We start from the raw sequence: 22,801 nt of genomic DNA on the forward strand, positions 1-22,801 counted from the left end.
AAGGCCATTTAGATGTCTGGGGTCTGTGCTGCCACCATTCAGGCCACCACCTAAAACCAAATTGATGTCCATGGGCCATGTTGCCACTTGGGGCATGTTGATGTAAGGGACCTGTGCAGCAGCCACTTGAGACCATGTTGGCATCTGTGTCTTCATACATGGTACTACTGTAGCCAGTGGCCTGTGTTACCACCAAAGACCATGGGGATATCTGTGGTCTATGCAGCCACCTGAAGGCATGTTACCACCGAAGGTCAGGCTAGTGTCTGTGGCCTGTGCTGCTGACCTAAGGTATGCTAATGTCCATGGGTGGGACTACTGCCAGGGATCATATTGGTGTCTGTGGTTCCTATTGCCCCAGAGGCCATGTTGATGTCCTTGACCTGTGTTGTGGCTGCTGAGGGCTATAATGGTATCTGTGGCCTGTGCTTCGGCCGAGGGCTGTGTTCATGTCTGTGGTCTGTACTGACACTAGAGACCATGTGGAAGTGTATAAACCATGCTCTCTCTGACTATAAAAGGCCAGGAAGCTACTTTTGTAGTGGTATCAATGCCTGCAGACTCACAGTTGAGAAAGAGAAACACAAAAAGCTTCAGTGACAGCCCAAACCCCAGCCCTGCCTCTGAAAAGTAACAGCCACCAAGAGAAAAGAGAACTCTTAAAAATTGTGATAAGGCCCTGTGCACATATGTTACAGTTGTGCAGGTTGGTCTTCATGTGGGAGTAGAGGTTGTCTCTGATTCTGTTCCCTGCTTGTGAGACCATTATCCCCTACTGGGCTGCCTGTCTAGCCTCAATAGGAGAGGATACACCTAGTCTTACTGCAACTTGATATGCCAGGACTGGCAGATATCCATGGGAGGCCTCCCCTTTTCTGAAGAGGACTGGATGGGAGTGGTGGTAGGAAAGACTGGGAGGAGGGGAAGGAAGATATATAAAAAAATGTGATAAGGATGCTGAAGTGTAGCTCTTCACATAATGGCTTCTAGCTGAGGTAAGAGGGGAAGGAGGACTCAGTTTTCTTTAAGGGGCAGACCACTAGGAGTTTGACCGGGTTCCAATAAGTATATGGGCAACACAAATTGAACAACTCCTCTTCCTCCTCCTCTTCCTCCTCTTCACCCTCCTCCTCTCCATCCTCCTCTCCCTCTTCCTCTCCATCCTCCTCTTCCCCCTCTCCCTCCTCTTCTTCCTACTCCTTCTCTCCCTCTTCTTTTTCTTCCTCTTCCTCCTCCTCCTCCTCTTCTTCTTCTAGGAGGGAAGGTTTTAAGGGTGTGGGCGCGGACCCAAGAGAACTGGGAAGTGAATATGATTGGAATGCATGTTGTGAAATTCCCAAAAAATCAATAAAAATATTATGGAAAAAAAGGAAAAAAAAACCTGATGTCTTAGTCAGGGTTTCTATTACTGCACAGACATCATGACCAAGAAGCAAGTTGGGGAGGAAAGGGTTTATTTAGCTTACTTCCACATTGCTGTTGATCACCAGAGGAAGTCAGGACTGGAACTCAAGCAGGTCAGGAAGCAGGAGCTGATGCAGAGGCCATGGAGGGATGTTCCTTACTGGCTTGCTTTCCCTGGCTTGCTCAGCCTGCTCTCTTATAGAACCCAAGACCTCCAGCCCAGGGATGGAACCACCCACAAGGGGCTCTACCCCCTTCATCACTAATTGAGAAAATGCCCACAGCTGGATCTCATGGAGGCACTTCCCCAACTGAAGCTCCCTTCTCTGTGATAACTCCAGCCTGTGTCAAGTTGACATACAAAACCAGCCAGTACAATTGATCCCATGTCAACTTGACACAAACACATCACTATTAAGCCTCAACCCTTACTTTCTTATTCATCCCCAAGATCTAATGTCTCACAGTCTTTACATATTAAAAGTTCAATCAATTTAAAATGTCCGATATCTTTTAAAATTCAAAGTCTCTTAACTGTGGACTCCACTAAAATACTTTCTTCCTTCAAGAGGGAAAAATATCAGGGCACAGTCACAATCAAAAGCAAAACCAATGTCTGGGATCCAACTCACGATCTTCTGGGCTCCTCTAAGGGCTTTGGTCACTTCTCCAGCTCTGCCCTTTGTAGCACACATCTTGTCTTCTAGGCTCCAGATGCCTGTACTCCACTGCTGCTGCAGTCCTTGGTGGTCATTGCATGGTACTGACATTTCCAAAACACTGCTGTCTTCCGCTGTAACTAGGCCTCACCAATAGCCTCTCATAGACAGTCTTCATGGTGCCAAGCCTCCTTCCTTTGCATGACCCCTTCAGTCCTGGGCCATCAATTGCAAACTGAGGCTGCCCCTTCACCAATGGCCTTCCATGGCCTTTCACTGTGCTGAGCCTCAGCTGCTCTTCATGACCCTTTCATGCCTTTAAAATCAGTACCACCTGGGTGACTCTTACACATTACCAAGTCCTGCTGCAGCACAAGGTACAACCTTGGCTATCTCTGGAACACAGCCTCTTTATGCTCTCAGACACTTCTCCAGAAGATGCCACCTTAGTGATGCGGGTCTCTTCATAATCACCGCTAATTTCTTAGCTCCAGCTAACCAGCATCAATAGTCCCAGTAATGCAAAGGTTTTGCTTTAGTAGTTCTGGTATCTTGTTAATCACAGCTGATACTTCAGCCCCAGCTAACCAAGACCACAGAATCTTCACAATCAAAACAACATGGCCCTGATAAGAGTCTTTAATCTTCCCTCTGAAATTTCACAAGCCAGGCCTCCATCTCTGCTCTGTTCTCAACATGATCTTCCAAGCTCCCACAGAACATCCCACAGAGTTCTTAACCACCAGTTGCTCTTCTAGCTCAAAGTTCCAAAGTCCTTCCACAGTCCTCCCCAAAACATGGTCAGGTTGTCACAGGAATACTCTACTATGCTGGTACCAATTGGTCTTAGTCAGGGTTTCTATTCCTGCACAGACATCATGACCAAGAAGCAAGTTGGGGAGGAAAAAGTTTATTTAGCTTACTTCCACATGGCTGTTGATCACCAGAGGAAGTCAGAACTGGAACTCAAGCTCAGTTCTGGAGCTCAGGAAGGAGGAGCTGATGCAGAGGCCATGGAGAGATGTTCCTTACTGGCTTGCTCAGCCTGCTCTCTTATAGAACCCAAGACTTCCAGTCCAGAAATGGCACCACCCACAAGGGGCCCTACCCCCTTGATCACTAATTGAGAAAATACCCACAGCTGGATCTCATGGAGGCACTTCCCCAACTGAAGCTCCCTTCTCTGTGATAACTCCAGCCTGTGTCAAGTTGACGTACAAAACCATCCAGTACACCCGAGATATATTAATCAGAACTGGTGATGTAAACCTGTAACCCCAGCCCTCGGGAGACTGAGGTAGGAGGATCAAAAGTTCAAAGCTGGCCTGAGGTACAGCGTGTGCTCAAGGCCAGCCTGTGCAACTTAGGGAACCCTGTTTTAAGATTAAAAAAAAAAAAAAAAAAAAAAAGATCTGATTGTGTTGGCACACTCTGGAGGCAGATAGGAGGAGACTGGTGAGCTGCAGGCCAGCCAGAGCCACAGAGCCACTGTGAGAACCTGTTTCTAAGTAAATAAACACAAGGTTTTAAAGAAGGAGTAGAGATAAAGCTTCCTGGTAGAGCGATTGCCTAGCAAGCTCGATGCTCAAGGTGCACTTCTCAGTTCTAAAGACAAACAGCAGGCAACATGTCAAAGCATCAAGGTCTAGTTTTGAATAAAACAACCAAAAAGGTAGTTACAAGAAAATGAGAATTTGAAAACTGACTGGATATTTGATGATGACTTCAGATTCAAATATTATGACTTGGAGACAAGATCTTTATTGCTACATACCCCAGACTGCTCAAAATTGCTGTCTTCTTGCCTCAACTTCCCTAGTGCTGGATTACAGGTGCCACCACAGCCAGCCTAATTATGGGAAAATTGGAGTTCTTTAATTTGATAGTTGTAAATATGGTGACATAAACAGGGATCGTTATTCTTAAAGGTATAGTCATAAAATGTTAGAGACAAGATATGTGCCATTTGGTTTAAAAATGTCTAGTGACGGCTCTGGGGAGTGGGAAAATGCAGATAGAACAAGGTGCAATCATCGTCTAGTGAATGTGTAGGCTGGGTTATAGATATTCAGGCATTATTCTATTTATAGGTTACACTTTTGAAAAAATGCTTGAAAATCTTCACCATAAAAATAGAAGGGCTCAAGAGAGGGAAAGCCAGGTCACCTCTGAGGAGCTGGTGATGGGTTGGAATGTGAGTAACGGTGGGGAGATGTTGTTCGAGATTCTCCCTGGCCTCGCCATTATGGGGGTGTGCTTGGTCATCCCCAGGGTGTCCCCTGCGTACATCCAGAAATTCTCCAACGGGGCAAGGAAAAGAGAGTTGCTCGAGTTCAGTACCAATGGTATTTGATGGAACTCGATAGACTTATCTCTGGAGTCGATCACTACTATGTGTTCAAGGGCCTGGAGAACATTGACTAAGGAAGCATTTTCCTGGCTGATGAAAAAAATTACTCAGCTATGGTCATCTGTTCCTGTTAGAAGGCTATGCAGTGTATTATATACTATGCGCATGTTATGAAATGCATAATAAAAGTTAAAAAAAATAGAAGGGCTGCTAGACAGTGATGGCACATGCCTTTAATCCCAGCACTTGGGAGACAGAGGCAGGAAGATTTCTGAGTTCGAGGCCAGCCTGGTCTACAGAGTGAGTTCCAGGACAGCCAGGGCTACACAGAGAAATCCTGTCTTAGAAAACAAACAAACAAACAAACAAAATGGCTGAGAAGATGGATTAGTTGGTAAAGTGCTTTGTAGTACAAGCATGAAAGCTTCAGTAAATGTCCCCAGCACCAACATAAAAAAGCTGGGTGTGGAGGCATACCCTTGCAATCCCAGAATTGGGGAGGCAGAGACGGGAGAACCCCTGGGTCTCCCTAGCCAGCCAGTCCATCCTATTGACAAGCTCAGCCCAGCAAGAGGCCTTGTCACAAAAGCCAAGGCAGATGCTGCCTAAGGAGGAATGAAAATCTCCCAGGTGGTTTTCTAGCTTCCACACATGTGCACTTGTACCCACATGAACATGCACAGCACACATAATCTACAGCTGCTGGTTCTCTCTGAGAATTCTCTCTGAAGTGTACAGCTGGTTTATTACTATGATACTTTATCAGGTTTTGTTCCTTTGGGGACCCCTGAGAGTCTCTCAAATTTTGCTATAGCCCGTAGAAATTGCTTCTTTTTTTTTTTGGTTTTTCAAGACAGGGTTTCCCTGTATAGCCCTAGCTGTATATCCCTGACTGTCCTGGACCTCACTTTGTAGACCAGGCTGGCCTCGAACTCAGAAATCTGCCTGCCTCTGCCTCCCAAGTGCTGGGATTAAAGGCGTGGGCCACCACCACCCGAAGAAATTGCTTCATTTTTGAGTTTGAGCCATAATCACAAAGTAGATTTAGTTGTGCTCCCAACATATTAGTTAGGATTAAATTTCCCCAGTCGGAGGCACTGTCCTCATGTCCTCAAAGCCAGCTTCCAGGGCTTCCTTCCCTGCCTGGCTGCTCTCTAAGCTGCTTCCTACACAACCATCCTGGAGATGACTGTACCTTAGCGGATTTCTTAAAGCAAATTAGCTTCTAGAATAATCTCCCACCTCTTGGCTGCTAAAGTATGGATCAACATTTCCTCCATGTTTTAGGTGCCCTTCTCATTCTTTTTTTTTTTTTTTTTTTTTTTTTTTTTTTTTTTTTTTTTGGTTTTTTCGAGACAGGGTTTCTCTGTATAGCTTTGGCTAGTCCTGGAACTCACTCTGTAGACCAGGCTGGCCTTGAACTCAGAAATCTGCCTGCCTCTGCCTCCCAAGTGCTGGGATTAAAGGCATGCGCCACCACTGCCCAGCGCCCTTCTCATTCTTAAATTCTCAAATATGTAAATGCTATCCTTCCACTTTAGGAAGGGGGCCTCATTTCCTAATCTCTTTACCTTGTTACTGTTCAAGTTTAACTTGTGCCTGTAACTTTAGTGCATATTCTGAGTAGATGCTATTAAAATGCGTGGGGCATGGTGGACACTACAATTTTGAGGGCCCTCTTTGAGAAAAACAATCCCAAATGATGAATATAAAATTAAGTGGGAAGAGGACCATTTGCTTAAAAGAAATATGTAAATTACAACCAAGGTAAATACCACAAAGGGCACAAAATTCAGGAAAGAAAAAAGAACCTAAGATTACCACTGATCTACAGCCTGAGACCACCAAATTAATTCTTAATTATTTACTTTCTGGAAACATCTTTTTTTTTTTTTTTTTTTTTTTTTTTTTTTTTTTGGTTTTTCCGAGATGGTTTCTCTGAGTAGCCCTGGTTGTCCTGGAACTCACTTTGTAGACCAGGCTGGCCTCGAACTCAGATATCCACCTGCTTCTGCCTCCCAAGTGCTGGGATTAAAGGCATGGGCCACCACCGCCCCGCTGGAAACATCTTATAGTAACTTTGCCCAGCATTTTAAGCTGCATAGACTTGATTATTTTTCCCACAACTGATTTTGCGCACTTAATATAAAGATATATTATATAGTAATATATTTTCTACACTTAATATAAAGATTGAGTATAAAGGTATTCCAGTTGTTTCTTTAAAACTCCATTTCTGGGTCTCAGAAGTTAAGAGCACTGGCTGCTCTTTCAGAGGTCCTGAGTTCAAGTCCCAGCAACCACATGGTGGCTCACAACCATCTGTAATGGGATCTGATGCCCCCTTCTGGTGTGTCTGAAGAAAGCTATAGCATACTTACATATAATAAATAAATAAATACATCTTTAAAAAAATAAAAAAAAATAAAAAAAATCTGCATTTCCCTAGAGAGTTTTTAAATTATTTTTAGTGGTTTCTTGGGAAATAGCTCCCTTTGAGATGGTATGCATATAGGTTTTCCCCATTACACCTTTTCACATCTGTGGCCAGTTTTACTAAGCTGTAGGTGAGCCTCTGTGGTTGAACTTTTGCGCAGTGGGTAGTATGTATATACTATTAAAGGATAGAGATTTTTGAAATTCAGTTGAAGACTAAAAACATTTTGCTGTATTTTAAAATATAGTTTTTATTGTAACTTTTATTCATCAGAATTGCCAAAGGGTGTGTAATCAGATTGCAACTAAACATGGAATTGCTTTGACCTTCTACAAAATGGTATTAGAAAAATGGCATCACTAATACTTTGAAATACTATGTCTTTGTATGGTTTAGGCATCTCTACCTGTATGCCTAATGAAGCTAGTGATGTCCCCAAACAGAATGATACCACTGCCTTAGACCAATCATTCCATGTACCATTCTGTGTACGGGTGAAGGGTAAAAGTCATTCTGACATTGAGAAATAACATACATGGGATTTTTCATTCATGATGACATGCGACTTTTAATTCTTCCACAATCAATCTCTAAAAAATTATGAAGTTCTCCTTGTTCCATACTGTAGAGCCTTCAAATGAATATGCTGAATTCTGATTGTAGGACAATGATGTAGACATACCTCTGAAACTTACCTGGTTACAATGACAGGTGGTGTGTGTGTGTGTGTGTGTGTGTGTGTGTGTGTGTGTGTGAAACATATATTTTGAAGGTGATAATTCATTTCCTTGAGTGTTACTAATGGTACCTTTTATTATATGCTCCTGAGAATGGTAGAAGGAAATAAGATTTTTACTTATATTTACATATTACATTAATTTTTACAGTATTTGGAGAAAGTGGTTATGTGAAACACCTTTTCCTTCTGAGTACTGTGTTTGTAAATTTCACAAACATCAATAAATTAAAATAATGGTCTTTTTATCATTATATATTATTTAACTTTTTAATTACTTTGTGGTACACATATAGTTGATTCTAATTTATTTCTTTTAATCACATAACATGCTATTATGAACATTCCTTTCGAGTTATTTTAAGTGTTTATTTATTTATTTTATGTGTGTGTCCTGAGTGTATGTGCAGGACCCAGCAAAGATGAGAAGAGAGTGTTAGAGTCCCTGAAAATGGAATTATAGTAGGTTAGGGGCCTCTTTCATAACATTTACACATATGGTATTTTTCATTGTCTATTCATGCAGGCAAAACACCCATACATAAACAGAAATCTCTAAAAAAGGGAAATTTAAATTTTGTCTCAGTAAGTAGAAACTTGAAAAATCTTTATTGAATGTAATTAATGTAAACTTAAAACTACCTGAGAATAATACTAGTAAATCCTTTTTTCTTTGGCCAAAATGATATTTATGTTTAATCTATAAATGCATTTTTCTTCTTCAAATTTTAGAGTTTATGTTTGGGAACTGCCAAAATGCTCTGAGATTATGATGTTATTTTGTGAAAATATTTTTATATTCCAAGAACACTGAAGGGAAAAGATGATGTCAGAAGGACATTGCATCTCTAAAGGTTAAAATTGTTATATATAAAGTGTACTACCAGGACAGTCCTGATCTAAGTCTCTTGACCTATTCTAAATGTACTTCTTTCTTAGCAAAAGACTTTTTAAAAGTTGTCTTGTTTGTAATCTCAACACTAGGGTGGCTGGAGGCAGAAGCATAGAGTTTGGAATCAGCCTGGGTTACTCACTGAGTCAGACTCTAACACCCAAACAAGCAAATATTAACAGCAGCAGCAGGAAGAGGAGCAACAAAAAGCCAGGTGATGTCTGTGAAGTCCCAACACTTTGTACTGAAGCAGGATTTCGAATTATTGGCCAGTTTGTGCTTCAGAGAGATACCTTGTCGGAAACCAAGCAACTGTCTGTGCTTTTTTTTTTTTTTCAGAACCACAACACGATGCAAGACAAATACATTAAAATCATTGCAAAAGGCCAAGCGTGGTGGCGCACCCCTTTAATAATCCCAGCACTCCCAAGGCAGGTGGAGTTTGAGGGCAGCCTGGGCTACAGAGCAGAGAGAGTTCCTGGATACACACGGAAACCCTGTCTCAAAAAAAAAAAAAAAAAAAAAAAAGAAAGAAAGAAAGAAAAGGAAAAGGAAAAAAAAGAAAAGGCAAGCACTACAGAAGAAAGAAGGGAAGACTCGAACATACTGTCCAGAAACACATTAAAAACAAAGATCTCCACAGAAACACTTCCGGTCAGGCCCCAACATCCTGCTGAGCGAGTGAACAATTTCTCGAGCTAGAGGGCGGGACTCCGAGGATTGTGGGAGGCCGCCGTAGCGGCGCGTGCGCGGAGAGCCGCGCCGGGCGAGTGCGTCCGCGGCCACGCCCACCTGCCCGCAAGGACTGCCGGGAAAGCCCCCATCTTTAAGCGCGTTTGGCTGGCCCGCCGGCGCTCGGAAGTCGAGGTGCTTCTGTCGTTGTTCTTGAAGCTGTGGTGACTGTGGGATTAGAATCTTTGAGGTGAAATTCTTGGAGACTGAGGAGAAGGTACGAAGGACTGTGCTCTGCGCGGGCCTCCCTCACCTTCCCCTCCGCGGCGCGTGGGCCGCGCGGCCCGTGGCGGTGTGCTGGACTGCGGCCCGAGGGGGCGCGGGCCTCGGTGAGGCCACGGAGCGGGCCCCGGCCAGAAATTCGGGCGCCTGGGGCTTTCCACGTGGCAGGGATCCCGCCGGGCCGGTGTGGGAGGATGCGGCTCTCGCGGGGCCTTTAGGTAGAGGCTGGCCGCATCTTCACGGCGTCCTTTCGGTTTGTTACTTGCACCCCTTTCCTGACTAGCTAAAGGCGGATGTTTCGGACCTTTTAAGTCTGTGGGATGGTCGGTGCGGGTTAAACGCTACGGGGTTCTGTGGGGACTGACTGGAGGCCAAAGAAGTGGGGGCCGTAATTATATTCCCAGCGTTGCTATCTTTTTTTTTCTCTCCCTTCAAAGAACTGCCATTGCCATTTTCTCTTCAGTGTGAAACAGTTCCTATATTGGGTAGGCCGCAGAAGTCTTGGGGCTAACTAGGTCGTTATTGACCTATGACTCTGGAGTAATGAGAAAGGAGATCGTTGATAGTGGTAGACAAACCAGTGCCTGGAACAGTCAATTCTGAAATGGGATGTGTACTGCGTAGATTTCCCATTACAGGACCAGTCAGTGTGTGTCTCCAGCAGTCACCAGCATTTTGAGCAATGCCTCTTAAATGTTTCTTAAGAAAGAACAGTAATATCTGCTGCAGATATTCTTCAAGAGCTTGTACACTTTCGTACAATATGGCTGGGTTGTTTAGTAAAGCGCTGAAAGCTAGTAAGACAGAAGATCTGGTTTGTGATTTCTAGCAAACCAATATCACAGTCTTTCTTTATTCTAGGATTGCTGTCAGACTGTGAAACAGGAAACTGGCTACAGAGTTAACCGGTGTATTAGTGTTTTAGGCACATCCTTCCCTTCCGGCGCCCCTGGTTTAAAGTTTTTGTGTATCTATACTCTCTCAAGTTCCCATTTTTCTTGTATTCTGCTATATAGTGTCTAACACCATAACTTCCATATCCATATCTGAATTCTTTTTTTCATTTTTGCCAGTAATAAGTTTTGTTAAGTCAGCTGTGACTAACTTGAAAAGAAATGCAAATAAGTGTCATTGAGAGCTATGGGAATAGACTAGCAGACTATAATAACTGATATTTTTAAAGCTAGAAATGATAGAGGAGTGGTTAATCTCTTAACCTTGCTTTACCAACTACATGAAGAGCTTGGTTACGAGGTGGGTGTGTGATTTACTGAAAGGAGTAGCAGGTTGTTGATCTTGAGTTTTCCATCCATAATCCAAGGTGTTGCTTTGTTGAGATGTATGAGAATTCATAGGGAAACAGCCTGTAAGGTTAGGAATTCTTGAAATTAAAAAAAGAAGTATAATTTTTACTCATTCTCTTGTATTGACTATTATATAAAAATAATAACCTCTTCCTACCAGTGTGAGAAACTTTACAGATAGCCACAATGGCTGAAAATGGAGATAATGAAAAAATGGCTGCTCTGGAGGCCAAAATCTGTCATCAAATTGAGGTATGATTCTTGTATTGTTAAATGTAACTTAAATTTCTTAAAAGAAAATGGAGGGCTGGGCAGTGGTGGCGCACACCTTTAATCCCAGCACTTGGGAGGCAGAGGCAGGCGGATTTCTGAGTTCGAGGCCAGCCTGGTCTACAGAGTGAGTTCTAGGACAGCCAGGGCTCTACAGAGAAACCCTGTCTTGAAAAACCAAAAAAAAAAAAAAAACCAACAACAAAAAAAAAACAAAACAGAATAAAACAAAAAAGAAAATGGAGGGCTTTAAGATGAAAACAGAACATCTAATGTCGCTATGTGGGCTTTTTCAAACAACTGGCTTAGCTTTGATTCTTGAAGTTAATATGAATGTATTCATATTATTAGGCCAAAATTAGAAGTCTTAAGAATTACAGACATCCCAAAGGTAACACTATAGACTGGTGTTGCTTTATTTTTGAGACACAGAGACTCATAATCATTTTCTACTTCAGTTCCCAAGTCTGTAAAACGGAGGTAATATTTGTAAGTTGATGTGAAAAATTAATGGTGTGCCTAATATCTAACAAGCTAGCATAAAATTCCATGGTAAAGTACTTCTGGTCAAATAATAGTTTATTCTATCTAGTTAGTTCTCTTCTAAAAAGTTAACATAGCTTTTTAAGAAATTGTGCATTTCAAAAGTCCTGTTAGCATTTCAAATTTAGGTGTTGATGGAATGTGGCTGTATGGGAAATTGCCCATAAGTTGTTTTTATGCTATGAAATAACCATTGTTTAAGTGTTTGTGGGTTTTTTTTTTTCAATCTCTTAGCTGTTTTGGTTTTGTTTTAACTTGTACTCCTTTGCCATTTAAATTGTCCTGCTTTTATTTTTCTTTTCTCATATTTTCCCCCTTCTGAGTAATAAAACTCAAGGCATGCTAGGCAGTCACTCAGTGAGCTATTGGCATTTGCGGCTTATTGTTTGATTTTTTTTTTAAATTATTTTTATGTGCATTGGTATTTTGTCTGCATGTATGTCCGTGTGATTGTGTTGGATCCTCTGGAACTAGAGTTACAGTTACAAGCTTCCATGTGGATGCCAAGAATTGAACCTGGGGTCCTCTGGAAGAGCAGCTAGTTCTTTTAACCGTCGAACCATTTCCAGCCCCTTTTGTTTGGTTCATTGGGGAAAAAAATGCTTTCTTAATATTGCAAAAACAGTGATAAGATAATTTGCTGCTTAATGCTTGGAACAATAGCAAAACTGTTTTAAAAAAAAAAGAATAATGTTCCTCCCACAGCCTACAGCTTCAAATCTCTCCCTCTTGAGATATTCAAGGTTAAAAGCCTTTCATACTCCATGTTCAAAATACATTTTTATTTTTAGTGTACTTTATGTGTATGGGTGTTATGCCTCCATGTATGTCTGTGTACCATGTACATGCCTGGTGCTCTCAGAAGCCAGAAATGTGCATTGGATCCCCTAGGACTGGAGTTACAGATGGTTATAAGGCCCTATGAAGGTACTGGGAATTGAGTCTGGTTCAATTCCATTCAGTGCTCTTCACCTTTGAATCATCTCTCCAGCTCCTGATTTTTTTTTTTAAAGGAGGCTCTATTTAAAAAAAAAAATTACCCAGAGACAGATTTCCTAAACATCCCCAACCAAAATGGAGTATAAACTTAATTTTTATTTGTTCCTATTCTCCCACCAAACATGAGATAATGTTTTTAGAGAGTAAAGTTTTGTGTTACTAATAATATATCACTAATAACCCATCTTCTCTAAAGTATAGTTTTTGTTTTTTTTTTTAAGTATAAGAGTTCTATGATGGCCGGGTGGTGGTGGCGCACGCCTTTAGTCCCAGCACTTGGGAGGCAGAGACAGGCGGATTTCTGAGTTCGGGGCCAGCCTGGTCTACAGAGTGAGTTCCAGGACAGCCAGGGCTACACAGAAAAACCGTGTCTCGAAAAACCAAAAAAAAAAAAAAAAAGAGTTCTATGATCGATATTTATATACAGATTTTAGTAAACAGGTCTACTGCTTGCTTCCTCCCTCCCTCCCTTCTTTCCTTCTTTCCTTTCATATCATGCATCCAGGACTGTACTGGGGAAAATACACAAACTCATAGAGATCAGCTTGCTTCTGCTCCCCACATGCCAGAATTAAAGAGCATGAGCCATCACACCCACCTTATTTTAAAAAATAGCTTGTGTCTGTCTGCATATGAGTATGTGGCCCTGAGAGGCCTGAGGTCTCAGATCCAGGAGCTGTAGTTACAGTCTCTTGTGAGCCAACTAACAAGGGTGCTAGGAACCTAAGTCAGGTCTTCTGGAAGAGCAGCAAGCATTATTAAGCATTGAGCCATCCCTCTAGCTTTCCTGCCAGTTTCTTTAAGATGGAATTCCTAGGAGGAGCTACATTGATTGTAGCTCAAGTGTGCTGAGATTGAAGGCATCTTAGGTTTTGATTAATAATGATACTAAATTTTTTTTGTGTTTGTGGTATGTGTTTATATAATTTTTAAAAGTGCCTGCGTATGGTGGTACATGACTTTAATCCCAGGACCTTGGAAGGTAGTAGAGGCAGGTGGATCTCTTGACTTAGAGACTTGGGAGAAATTCTGCCTCAGATTCCTAAATGCAGAAATCACAGGCATGAACCACTACACCTGACTTCACTCTTAAATTTATAAAAGCCTTAATAAATGAATGTTTGCCCTTTTATTCATGTTGCTTTTGACATTCCAAGTAGTCATTCTTGAGTCTGCTATCTTTTAGTCTGAGGATTGAGCCCAAGTCCTCAATTTATTTTTTTCCACATTGACTAGAAAGAAGTTTTTAAATACATTTGATTCTTAATTATATTTTTGAGACTTTATATTCTGGTAATTAACTTGTTCATTAATATTTTAGTATTCTCTACTGATTTGTGTTACATATACTTTATTGTCTATTAAGAGAAAATATTTAGGTCTTTTAAGTTCTAACATATTTTTAAAGTGTAAAAAAGCCATTTTCAGAAAATTCCATGATTGAACTCAGTGTTATATAATGCTCTTCTGAAATACATTATAATTATTCACAGTATTATTTTGGAGACTTCAATTTGCCACGAGACAAGTTTTTAAAAGAACAGATCAAATTGGATGAAGGTTGGGTACCTTTGGATACAATGATAAAATTCAACAGGTAAGTCTTCTTGGTTGGTTTGTTTCTATTTCTTGGGATCGAACCCAGGAACTTGTACATGTGTTGCCATTGAACTACCTTAGTTTTGGGGGCTAATAAAAAGTCATCAGTTTTCCGTAGCTGTTGAGAGCTACTACTAAATCTGCTTTTTACAATGTTTTATGTATGTACTTTTCAGGCTAAACCGGCTGACAACAGACTTTAATGTAATTGTGCAAGCACTGAGCAAATCTAAGGCAAAACTCATGGAAGTAAGTGCAGACAAAACTAAAATTAGAAGATCACCAAGCAGACCACTCCCTGAAGTGACTGACGAGTATAAGAATGATGTAAAAAACAGATCTGTTTATATTGTAAGTGGGTCCACAGTGTATTTCATATTACTTTTTTGTTGTTGTTGTTGTTGTTTTGAGACAGGGTTTTTCTGTGTAGCCCTGGCTGTCCCAGAACTCATTCTGTAGACCAGGTTGGCCTCAAACTCAGAAATCTGCCTCATATTACTTTTATTTAATGCTCAGGAATCATGTTTGGCCAATTTTGCCATTGCATTTCTAAGTTCTTTATTATTGTTAATGTTATGTTGTTCACATGATAAATTCTAATAGCTGAATTCTATAGTAATTTTCATAAGCATATTAATTTCTAAATGCATAATGGAAAGCTTTAAAAATAAGTAGATTGAGTAGTGTAAAGTACTATTGTGAAACCTCAAAAGTTTTTAACATGAAAATAATGCTTTGTTTCTGCTCCAGCTGAGTTATTTTGGAGCAAATCTCAGGTGAATCACCTTATTGCACTAGAGAATAAGGTTGTTAAACAATTAAGAGAGGGGAGAGAAAGGGAATGAAATGAAAGCTCTGGCTTCATTTTGAGACAAAATAAGTCAGTTTCTTCTGGGACGAGTTGTTTACCCAGGAGTCATTATTTGTACTTCTTTTTCTACTTTTTACAGAAAGGTTTCCCAACTGATGCCACCCTTGATGATATAAAAGAATGGCTAGATGATAAAGGCCAAATACTGAATATTCAGATGAGAAGAACATTACACAAAACATTTAAGGTATGATTATTTGATATAGACTTTCTAGTTGTGACATATCACTGTAAGGAAATATTTATCTGTCCTTTACAGGGGTCAATATTTGCTGTGTTTGATAGTATTCAGTCTGCAAAGAAGTTTGTGGATACCCCTGGCCAGAAGTACAAAGACACTAATCTGCTAATACTCTTTAAGTAAGTCTTTTCACGTTATGTTTCTCAGACCATAAAATTATTTAGAATTGGTATAATAGGGTAAGGTAAGCAACAGCATCCCTCATATAGTTAGTATTATTTTCAGTATGCTCTGAAATAGTGTTTGTTCAGTGGTAATTATAATAGTCTAAGCTTACTTATTTTTATTGCCTTGAGGTATGTATGTGTATGATGGAGGTGCACCTGTGCCATAATGTGCTTGTGGAGGTCCGAGGACAATTCTGTAGTCAGTTCTCTCATATGGATTCCAGTGATTGAACTCAGGGCATCAGTCTTATGGAGCAAATGTTTTTACCTACTTGTGGGTCTTTAGGATCAAACTTGGGTTGTCAGGCTTAGCAGCAGGTCATTTACATGATGAGCCATCTCTCTAGCCATGTTAATACCTTTTCATTATTTTCTTACTAGTCTCCCTGACTAGTGAGAAAAGTTGTTTTAGTATTTGTTTTGCATCTAAGACTTAAGGAAAGTAGAGGTAATCAGAATGCTTACATGTTTGGTTCTCATGTTTAGTTATTTTTCAGTTTGTATAAACATGTTTTTAACATACATGTAGTATAAAGATTTGAGGCTTGGACTACATGCTTATATGTTAAAATAAAAGTGAGAATAGCTATAGAGATGCAGCAGAGTTTAATAGGAGTACTGGCTATTTTTCCAAAGGGTTCAGATGCAATTTCTAGCACCCATATAATAACTCAATTGTCCATAACGCTAGTCTTTAGACTAACATCCTCTTTTAAGTCACAGGTTCCAGGCATGCATGTGGTACACAGATATAGACATAAAATAAAAACTTAGGACATTCTGTGGTGGCACATACGTTAAATCCCAGCACTCAGGAGACAAAAGCAGGTGGATATCTGTGTGTTCAAGGCCAGCCTGGTCTATAGAAGTAGTTCTGACAGACAGCTAAGACTTCCACAAATGCTGTCTTGATAAACAAGGTGGGGGAAAGTAGTTTTCAGTCTTTATGAGTTTACCCTGTGTTTTGTGTTCTTCAGGGAAGATTACTTTGCAAAAAAAAATGAAGAAAGAAAGCAGAGCAAAGTGGAAGCTAAATTAAAAGCTAAACAGTAAGTCTGTTGACTTCCTTGTGACATACTTAAATTTCTTAATGTTTTGACAAGTTTAACTAGTCATTCTGGGACAAGCCGATGACGAGCTTTGAAATGAATGGTAATGGGCCTGTCTATATTGGCAATTGAAATGTTGGCCTCAAGATACCTTGGTTACGCTGGAGGCCATTTTGCTGGTGTTGTATGATCAAAAAGAAAAAGACAGCTCTCTCTCCCTCCTCTTGGCGCTACTGCCCCCTCCCCCCCAAAAGACAAAAACTAAAAACTTGTTTGATTAAATGGGCTGGTGATGATGTGCAAAGTTATATAGTATAAACACATTGTAATCACAACAAATTTATTTCTAGAGAACATGAAGGAAGACACAAGCCAGGAAGTACTGAAACAGTAAGTATTAATAACTAAAACATGAGATAATTTAAGATAGAATTTTTTTTGAAGTTACTTAGAGAGTGTGTGTTGTATGTGTACACCATTGCATGCTACTGCAATTGTGTACAGGTCAGAAGTCACCATGTGTATCCCAGGGATTACAGTCAGGTTGTCAGCCTTAGCAATAAGCACCTTTACCATTACATGCTGGCCTCCTAGATCTTATTTATATAGAGATAAGGTCTCACTTAATCTAGCTGGCCTAGAATTGGCTATGTAGATCAGTTAGGCCTCAAACTTGGAGAAATAGACCTGATTCTGCCTCCCAGTTATTGGGATTTAAGAAAAGCATATACCATTCTGTCCAGTGTGTATGCTGCTACTCATGGTGCCCATACGAACTATACCACTTATGCCTCTAGCACCGTGTGAGAGTGTGTGTGAGTGACACTGTAAGTGTGTTGCATTAGTGATACACAAATACTATTTAAGGATTATTACTTATTAGCAAATAGTTACATTAAACCATCACCTATAGAAGAAACTAAAGCCCTTGTAAAACATAACAGCTGAGAAGAATACATGATTTTAATTGCATTAAAATAGCACTGATGTCTCTTTTTCCTATGTAATTGTAGAATGAGCAATTTTGGTGAGGTTGCACTTAAGAAAAGCTTTTGATGGCCTTGTATATTTTTATAGAGAGCTCTAGAAGGAAAGATGGGATGCTTACTGAAGTTTTCAGGTGACTTGGATGACCAGACCTGTAGAGAAGATTTACACTTCCTTTTCTCAAATCATGGTGAAATAAAATGGATTGACTTTGTCAGAGGAGCAAAAGAGGTTTGGAAACATTTGTGTCCTTTATTAGCAATTACTTTAAAAATTTGTACAATATTATCTGTTTGAAGAAAAAAATTATTAAGAAATAGTTGTTTTAAAAGCTATTTAGTAAGAAGGTAGTAAAGCATGTTAATTGAAATAGTTCCTAGTCAGTCATTTACTTTTGTTTTTGGTCGTTTTATTGGATGTGATGTCTTTTTCCCTCCATGTCAGGTGGATAATTGAAACAAGATTTTAGGAGGAACAGGCCATGAAAATTGAAAATAGAAATAAGAGATAGGAAAGGTGTGGGGGGGGGGTAGTAAAGAAATTGTCAGAGAGCGGGCCGGCCGAGTTCCTGAGTTCAATTCCCAGCAGCCACACAGGCTAGCTCATGGCCATCTGTACAGCTACAGTGTACTCGTACACATAAAATAAATAAAATCTTTTAAAAAAAAAGAAATTGTCAGACAACAAATTCAAGAGTGAAACATTCATTTTTCTCTTTAATGTGTAGGGAATAATTCTCTTCAAAGAAAAGGCTAAGGAAGCACTTGAGAAAGCCAGAAATGCAAATAATGGTAACCTATTGTTAAGGAACAAAAAGGTGACTTGGAAAGTACTAGAAGGACACGCAGAAAAGGAAGCAATGAAAAAAATCACAGATGATCAGCAAGAATCCCTAAACAAATGGAAGTCAAAAGGAGGTCATGGTAATTCTCTTTTTTTTTTTGGTTATTTTACTTCATCTTTACATTTTTAGTTTTCAGCACACAAAGTTTTTGATTAATGTTCTAAGTCATGTTTTTAACAGCAGGTGGCAGATTTAAAGGAAGTCATGTTTTTACAGCAGCCCGCAGATTTAAAGGAAGAGGAAAGGGAAATAGGCCTCCCTATGCTGGGGCACCCAAAGGAAGGGGACAGTTTCAGGGACGGAGGACAAGATTTGATGATGATGATCGTCGTCGCGGTAAGTCTTTTCTAATTTCTTTGGGAGAGAAGTCTATAGTAAGATAGTGAGTGATATTCTTGAATTTGTACCATCTTCCTTGTTTGTATTGTTTCACAAGTGAGAGGTTGGTTGAAAGATAAATTTAGAGATCAAAGAAAAGAATTCTCAAGGAAAGTCACTTCTCCTTTGAAGGGAAGATGATAGTTTTTTGTTTTTTTTTTTTTAAAGAAAGCTATTACTAATACTTGTAATCATTAATAAAACAATGCTCATTTGGGAGGCAGAGACAGGCAGATTTCTGAGTTGGAGGCCAGCCTGGTCTACAGAATGAGTTCCAGGACAGCTGGGGCTAGGGCTATACAGAGAAACCCTGTTTCAAAAAACCAAAAAAAAGAAAAAAAGTGCTTATACTGAATTTAACAATTATTTTTTGTAATAGGACCAATGAAAAGAGGAAGAGATGGAAGAGACAGAGAAGAACCTGCATCAAAGCATAAGAAAAGAGAGAATGGTGCTAGAGACAAGTAGTTTATTTAGTAAGCAGTGTTTTTATTCCTTAGTTAGATTTTAAGCTGCCTTTTGTCTTCAGAAGCTTTTAAAAAGAAAAGCGAATTAGGTCCACTTCGATGTCCACCTGTATAAAAGGAAATTTTTTTTTTGTTTTACTTGTCTTCTTTTTGTTGTTATCCAAATGAAAGTTTTTTAAAATGTATAGTTCTGTTTGTGTTTGGATGATTAAAATATGAGAAGGAAGATTCTTCCTCTTAAATTGCCTTTGTAATATGAGAATGTATTAGTACAGACTTGTAAAATATATGCTGTATAAAAATAGCCAACAGTTTTCTTCCTTTTGTTTCTCTTAAAACTTTTCACAAAGAACTTCAACTAGAATATTGACTCCTGTGAGTATAAGCCCTTCCCACAGCTAATTTGTCTAATCTTTCAGGCTGGCTTTCTATTTATCCATTTATCTTGGTAAGAGTGGAAATGGCCATTGCAAAGCTTTTGATACTGAACGTACACAGACCACAATTGGAAAACTTACAGATTTCTTTTTATGAAAGTTGTATAATGCTGGTAGATCATATCGAAGCTCTGTAAAACAAGCCAAACATTTCACATTTAAGATATTAAATGCTGGTATGCATAACATTTTTTTATATTTCTCAGTTTGGACATATTCTCAAATACTGATTTGTCTAATTGGACGAGGTGTTTCTGATGTTTTGATCATTTACACCAAAATTTGATGTTTTGGAGAATAGTTAGAAGGATTATCAAGTAGGGGAAAAAAAATAAGTTCTATGACAATAATAGGATGTGCTGGGCAGTGGTGGCACACACTTTAACCCCAGCACTTGGGAGGCAGAGGCAGGCAGATTTCTGAGTTCGAGGCCAGCCTGGTCTAGAGTGAGTTCCAGTTCCAGGACAGCCAAGACTACACAGAGAAACCCTGTCTCAAAAAACCAAAAATAATAATAATAATAATAATAATAATAATAATAGGATGTATCTATAGCTGATTATAATACATCCATGTTTATTTCAAAATTTAATGGTAGTTCTCCACTATCAAAATGAAAGCCCATTTCACATTTCTTCCTAATTTATAACAAATTTTCTATACTTCTCACTATCTTTCATACCTTCCAACATAATTCTAACCTTTAGGGGATAACTTTCTCATTATAATTTGTGATCAAGTTCTCTAGCAATTTTGTTGAACTGCAGACTAATTCAGTAGGTCTGAATGGAACCTACGATTCTCTTTTTAGGCTCCAGTTAGAGCTCATGTTCTGATGACTACTTGTGGAATGCCAAATGTAAAAAATAAAATGGCAGTGTGGGGCCTTGAATCCCAGGATTTGGGAAGCAAAGGCAGGCATGACCTTCTGAGTTGAAGGCTTGCATAGTGAAATCAGCGATAACCAGAGCTACACAGGGAAGACCATACCTCACAACAAAAATGCTGTTCACTGCACATTTTTTCCCTCATCTCTCATAGTGGAGACTGATCCCAAGGCATTACACATACTAAGCGTACTACCACATCCTCAGTCTTTATTGTATTGTTTCTTTCAAATTTATCAGAATTACCAGATGATCTCTACCTTCTAATGTTTTTCCAGTTGTGATGCTGGCAAATTTAATTTAGTAAAAAGGAAAAGGGGGAGCATTCTATAATTATAGTGTGGTTGTTAATATTCTTGTTTCTCATCAAAAAAGAAAAAAAGGCTGATGTTTTTCAGCTCTGTATATCAGGCATAAATTGGCGGTATTTTCAAATAGTGAGTTTCACACCAGTTCTACCATGTTTTTACTCACTGGGCATAGTATTCTGTAAGCCTGGAATGACCAATTACCTAGGTGCTGCTACATTTTTATTGTTATTTTAAATTTATGAGTACTCGGTCTGCATTTCACTTACTGCCAGAAGAGGGCACCAGATGGCCACCTACAATGTATTGAACTCAGGACCTCTGGGAGAACATAGCCAGTGGTCTTAACCTCTGAAGTAGCTCCCGAGTGCCACCATTACTTTTTTTTTTTTTTTTTAAGAAAATGCAGGGGAGAAGAGTGGCACACACCTTAAATATTAGCACTGGGCCGGGCAGTGTTGGCGCATGCCTTTATTAATCCCAGCACTTGGGACGCAGAGGCAGGCGGATTTCTGAATTCAAGGCCAGCCTGGTCTACAGAGTGAGTTCTAAGACAGCCAGGGCTATACAGAGAAGCTCTGTCTCCAAAACAAAACAAAACAAAAAGATACTAGCACTGGGAGGCAGAGGCAGATGTCAGTTTGAGGCCAGCCTGGTCTACAAAGTGGGTTCCAAGACAGCCAAGGCTGGTACACAGAGAAACCCTGTCTCTCACAGCCCCCTACCTACCAAAAAAGAAAAGAAAATGCATAAATAGGGATAGATGCAGGCAAACCTTGGTAAATGTTTATCCTGTGTTTATTGCATTCCCAACCAACCTCCAAAAGTGATAAACTGTTTTTTTCAGTACTTTAAAAATGTAGGCTGGCCTCAAGTAATTTGGGTTGAGATTAGCTTACCTGCAATAATTTCTATCTTGACTTTCCATTCAGCAGCTTTCTTTTGAATATGCTAAAGACAATAATATTTTTATATGAGTTGATATTTAGTTGATTTTTAAACTGACATGCTAATATTTGAAATTAAAATTTCAATAAAAATTAGATAATAAAAATTTTAACTATGCACATTTTAAATGCCACACTTCAGTATTTATTGTCAGAACTGAATTATATAATTAAAAACTTAAAAATCCATCAAAACCTGCAAAATAAAGAAGGTAATTTTATTTCGGTAGTGAATAACAGTTATCCTGGGAGTATCTGGCAGAGATCTAATGTCAACAAGAAATTCATGGTTCAGGATGGTAGAGAAGAGCATGGCCTAGAAACCATGCATGGCCTTTGGAACTGCAGGCCTATTACTTAGCACCTAATTGCCTCATTTTTCTCATCTCTTGAACATTCTGAACAGTGTTCTTACATAAGCACCAAATACATTAAATTATGTATGTATAGAACTCCAGAATGCTGAGAGACATTGAAATGTATTATTACATGTTGGCTATACTGGGAGTCCTATTTAACTATCATCAAATTGACAAAATTATTTCCCCAATATTTTAGGCTCAAATATTTCAGATAGTACAACTTTTTGCTTATTTTGGTGTCCCGTTTTGTCATATGTGCATGCGTGTGCACGCACACACACACATGGCTGGAGAGGTAGCTCAGTGGTTAAGAGCACAGATATATGTCCTGAGTTCAATTCCCACCAACCACATGGTGGCTTACAACTATTTCTAATGGTATCTAATGCCCTCTTTTGGTGTATCTGAAGACAGTGACAGTGTAACTCATACACAAATAATTCTTAAAAATCACAAAAAGAATGTAGAATTTCTGTAGGATATAGACTTTTAGTACAAATGATGCTTTATAATTTATGAAATTTTAGGAATCTTGACAGATTTGTGAGGAATAGGTTGTGACATTCATTGAGTGCTAAGGTTAGTGAGATTCTCACCATAATGGCTATATGCTATTAGAGATATAAAGGAATGACTGGGTAAGTGGGATTAACAAAAGAGCAGACTCAGGTTTACCTATTCTACTCTGTTATGTCTACTCACAAAGAAG

General features: G+C 39.5%; 2 protein-coding genes, 1 long non-coding RNA gene and 1 pseudogene across 7 annotated transcripts in view; 3 read left to right on the plus strand and 1 right to left on the minus strand.

Annotated features, from left to right (window-relative positions):
- Positions 1-4,275: 4,275 nt before the first annotated feature.
- LOC116092010 lies at positions 4,276-4,613 on the plus strand (annotated as a pseudogene).
- A 3,955-nt stretch (positions 4,614-8,568) lies between these two features.
- LOC116092011 lies at positions 8,569-8,855 on the plus strand. Its single transcript, XR_004119142.1, has 2 exons — positions 8,569-8,692; positions 8,818-8,855. It is a non-coding gene; the product is annotated as an uncharacterized LOC116092011 (long non-coding RNA).
- Positions 8,856-9,254: 399 nt separating this feature from the next.
- On the plus strand, positions 9,255-19,460 carry Ssb (small RNA binding exonuclease protection factor La). 4 transcript variants are annotated; one of them, XM_031370544.1, is made up of 12 exons: positions 9,255-9,427; positions 10,897-10,988; positions 14,042-14,145; positions 14,324-14,498; positions 15,098-15,205; positions 15,278-15,378; positions 16,404-16,475; positions 16,826-16,865; positions 17,553-17,693; positions 18,190-18,385; positions 18,487-18,642; positions 19,064-19,460. In XM_031370544.1, the coding sequence occupies exons 2-12, from the start codon at positions 10,923-10,925 to the stop codon at positions 19,150-19,152; spliced, it is 1,248 nt and encodes a 415-aa protein (XP_031226404.1). In that variant the 5' UTR covers positions 9,255-9,427; positions 10,897-10,922; the 3' UTR covers positions 19,153-19,460. The 4 variants fall into 4 exon arrangements, with proteins under 4 accessions (XP_031226404.1, XP_031226406.1, XP_031226407.1 ...); XM_031370546.1 differs by having other exon boundaries at positions 9,272-9,427; positions 18,490-18,642; XM_031370547.1 differs by having other exon boundaries at positions 9,272-9,427; positions 18,523-18,642.
- The window catches only part of Mettl5 (methyltransferase like 5), a 33,907-nt gene continuing 21,817 nt past the window's right edge, over positions 10,712-22,801 (minus strand). Inside the window, exons 7-9 of one of the 2 annotated variants that reach the window (XM_031370550.1) lie at positions 21,683-21,734; positions 19,670-19,719; positions 10,712-10,796 (exon numbers count right to left, since the gene is read on the minus strand). In XM_031370550.1, the coding sequence (XP_031226410.1) occupies positions 10,782-10,796; positions 19,670-19,719; positions 21,683-21,734 (117 nt within the window). In that variant the 3' untranslated portion in view covers positions 10,712-10,781. Of the gene's footprint in view, positions 10,797-19,136; positions 19,259-19,669; positions 19,720-21,682; positions 21,735-22,801 lie in introns of those variants that run through there. The other variant, XM_031370549.1, reaches the window with a different exon arrangement.

The sequence above is a fragment of the Mastomys coucha genome, unplaced genomic scaffold, assembly GCF_008632895.1.
Source record: "Mastomys coucha isolate ucsf_1 unplaced genomic scaffold, UCSF_Mcou_1 pScaffold15, whole genome shotgun sequence".
NCBI lineage: Eukaryota > Metazoa > Chordata > Mammalia > Rodentia > Muridae > Mastomys > Mastomys coucha.